The sequence below is a fragment of the Montipora foliosa genome, chromosome 7 (assembly GCF_036669935.1).
Source record: "Montipora foliosa isolate CH-2021 chromosome 7, ASM3666993v2, whole genome shotgun sequence".
NCBI classification, from domain to species: domain Eukaryota; kingdom Metazoa; phylum Cnidaria; class Anthozoa; order Scleractinia; family Acroporidae; genus Montipora; species Montipora foliosa.
Window position 1 is genome coordinate 1,677,994 of NC_090875.1, and position 3,527 is coordinate 1,681,520.

Sequence of the window (3,527 nt, forward strand, 5' to 3'; positions counted from 1 at the left end):
AAAGGTGCTTCAATTGCGCCGGTTTCAAGCATTCATCAAACCGATTTAAATCAAAAGGGAGGTGTCTAAAATGCAAAAGAAAGCATCACACTTCAATATGTAAAGATGGTGAACAACACACGACCGAATTGAAACTCGACAAGTCAACAGAAGAAGGTGCCCACAAACCAGTTCACTCAGGCACAACCTATGCAGTCCTGGCCAAGGACCACATTCTGGTGCAGTCAGCAATTGTTAAATTAAAAGGAAATACTGCACAGCTCACAGTTCGAGCCATGTTCAATACAGGATCACAAAGAACATTTATAACCAAAAATCTAAAAGAGAAACTCAAGTTGAAATCGACACGAAAGGAAAACATAAATCTCACAACATTCGGTTCCTCTAACAGCGTCAAAAAATTGCTAGATGTCGTCACAATACACGTTCTGACAGATAAACAACAGATACAGCTCAATGCACTAGTAACACAAACTATCTGTCCCAATTCCCCGTCACATTACATCATTCCAAGAATGATCTAAACATCGATATTCTCATCTGCAACGACAACTTCGCAAAATTAATCACAGGAAACATGAAAAAATCTGAGGATGACTGTTTGATCGCCACAGAAAGCAAAATGGGATGGCTAATATCCGGCCCTATCTCAAAAGAATTTGAAAGCGATCATACAAACGCAGTGCTATCGCTCGAAATACACCAAGATGAAGGAGAAAAATAGACGAGATTTTAACTAAATTCTGGGAGATAAGCTCTGTTCCCAAACCAATAAAAATAACGGTAACGCCGTCCACGCAAAGCTTCACAAATCTATACAATTTAACAAGGACTCTGGCAGGTATACAAAAACGCTCACATGGCGGGACACTGCAGAGGATCTACCGTCCAACTTTGCACTCTCAAAAGAAGAGATTGGTTAACCTTCAATGCAGTCTAAACAAACGAGATCCAGAACTAATCAGCAAATATGATGAGCAACTGCAAAGCCAAGTGAAACAAGGATTTATCGAAGTCGTAAACGACCCATCAATACACTCAGGAAAATTGCACTATATACCACATTTCCCCGTATTCAAGGCAGATAGCTCGACCACAAAAATGCGTATAGTCTATGATGCGTCCGCGAAGAAGTCACCCACAGCATTAAGTCTCAATGATTGCCTATATACAGGCCCCAATCTAATGCAGGAACTACTTTCTGAATTAACCAGATAGCTTTCGCTGCAGACATAGAAAAAGCTTTCTTGCAAATTGAACTAAACGAAAGAAGACAGAGATGCTACAAGGTTTCTGTGGCTCAAGGATTTAGCCCTACCAGTTAATCACTCAGACAATATAATAACATACAGGTTCCGCGTGGTATTATTCGGTGCAGCACCAATGCCATTCCTTTTAAATGCAACCATTCAGTACCACGTAAACAGAAAGAACGACTGGATATCTAACTAACTCAAAACCTCCATTTATATGGATAACATATTATCGGGAACGAGTACCCCTCAACAGGCGATAGAGTACTACACATCGTCAAGACAATACTTCAAAGAGGCTGGTATGAATCTCAGACAATGGACCAGCAATGACGACCCCATAAACAACATGGCATCCCAAGACGGAGCATGCGCAGAACCCTTTACCAAGGTCTTGGGACTGGTCTGGAATTTTAATGCTGACACATTATCACTATCGCTAGATAAGCTAATTCAAGAAATCCACGCACTACAATCCACAACCAAACGTTCCGTATTAAGTCTATCTTCTAAACTGTTTGATCCACTCGGTTTTGTTGAACCAGTTTCAGAAAAAGGTAAAATAATGATGCAAGAACTATGGAAGATGAAAAATACCATGGGATACGGAACTCCCACAAACCTACAGAGAAAAATGGTTAAAATGGCTAAGTGAAATCAAAGAACTCACTTCCCTAACAATTCCTAACTAACAATAACGAAAAGGCACAGGTCCACATCTTCTGCTAGCAGTCAGCTAGCATACAGAGCGGTAGCTTACCTCAGAGGAACAACAACCAACACCTGTAGCTTTGTCATGTCAAAAAGCAAGGTAGCCCTTCTCAAACAACACACTCTGCTAAGACTAGAATTGCTTGCTGCCTTACTGGGAGCTGAACTATGGGAATTTCTATCAAGACCTTACAACCCAGGCTGATAATAACAGAATACTACATGTGGAGTGATTCTCAAATCCGATTAGCATGGTTAAAATCCTCCAAACCCCTTCAACAACAATTTATTCGGACTCAAGTCCGAAGATTAAAGACAAGACCAGTAGTTACCATGGGGAATATTGCCCTACAGCTTCTAATCCAGCGGACCTATTGACCAGAGGAATGGACAGTCGCACATTTCTCTCTAAAACGACAAGTTGGGTTAAGGGTCCTTCATGGTTACCAAAGAAAAAACGGAGTGACCAGAGTTACAACGCACAAAGATACAAGACCAAGAACACGAAGAAACCGAAAGTGCGCAAACAATTTCCTATCTCGCAACAACAGCCAAGAGTTCAAATCTCCTAAATGTAATCAACACTTTGCATACTTTTGCTTAATATGGTACACTAACTAAAGCAATACGAGTTACAGCTACTGTCATGAAGTTCATCAGCCGACTAAGAAAGGGACCTGAACTCGAAACTCAGATTACAAGCTCAGACATGAAAAAAGCCCTAGCTGCATTGATACGAGCTGTTCAACAATCCGCGTATAGCGGGATTATAACCCAACTTCAGGCAAACAGAATGACAAGCCTTCTACCTTTAGTCGGTCAGCTTGGTCTCTACATAGATGAACAAAAATTGTTACGTTGTCGCGGTCGACTGAAAAACGCGCCACTACAAGACAATACCAAATACCCGATACTCATACCGAAAGACACATACTTAGCTGAACTCATCATAAGAGCAACACACTTGGTGCTCATGCTGCTGGAGTCTGTGAATCGAGACAAATTTCATGCTCTTTGTTGAGTGATGCTTAGTCAACTCTTCCTTTTCATCTGAATGTATCTCTAGTGGATATAACTTTTCAATTGGTCTTGACAATTCTCTGCCATTGCTCACACGCAATGACACTGCTCTTATCAGATCATCTGTTTGCACGATGTATTTTTATGATGGAACCAAGCCTCCACTGATTGTGGGACGCGTCATCATGTATCAAACCATGTCTCCAACTTTGATTTTTTGGTTATAACTCGCTCTCCGCGTTCAATGATGTTCACGAAGGCTAGTAAGGTATTGTTTCTCCACTGCCTCCAGAACATCTGCATAAGACGTTAATGATATCTGAATTTCTTTGTAAATTCATTTGGCGTCAAATCGTTTGGCAAGTATTCAGGATCTTCCTCTGTTGATGCTGGGCAGGGAAGTGCCGACAATCTGTGACCACATAAAACATGTACCGTACCATGTGACTTTTGTGAGTGTGGGGGCATCGCACAGCACGCGAAATGTTTTGGGGGGGGTATAATTGTCAAAAAAAATTAAAGTTAACTCTTTGGTCCGCTATT

At 41.2% G+C, this 3,527-nt stretch overlaps 1 protein-coding gene across 1 annotated transcript in view; it reads left to right on the top strand.

Annotated features, from left to right (window-relative positions):
- LOC138009587 (uncharacterized) overlaps positions 1-524 on the top strand; it is a 1,005-nt gene extending 481 nt beyond the window's left edge. The window contains exon 1 of the mRNA XM_068856649.1: positions 1-524. This exon is cut by the window's left edge and continues 481 nt beyond it. Coding sequence (XP_068712750.1) covers positions 1-524 — 524 coding nt within the window.
- Positions 525-3,527: the final 3,003 nt, after the last annotated feature.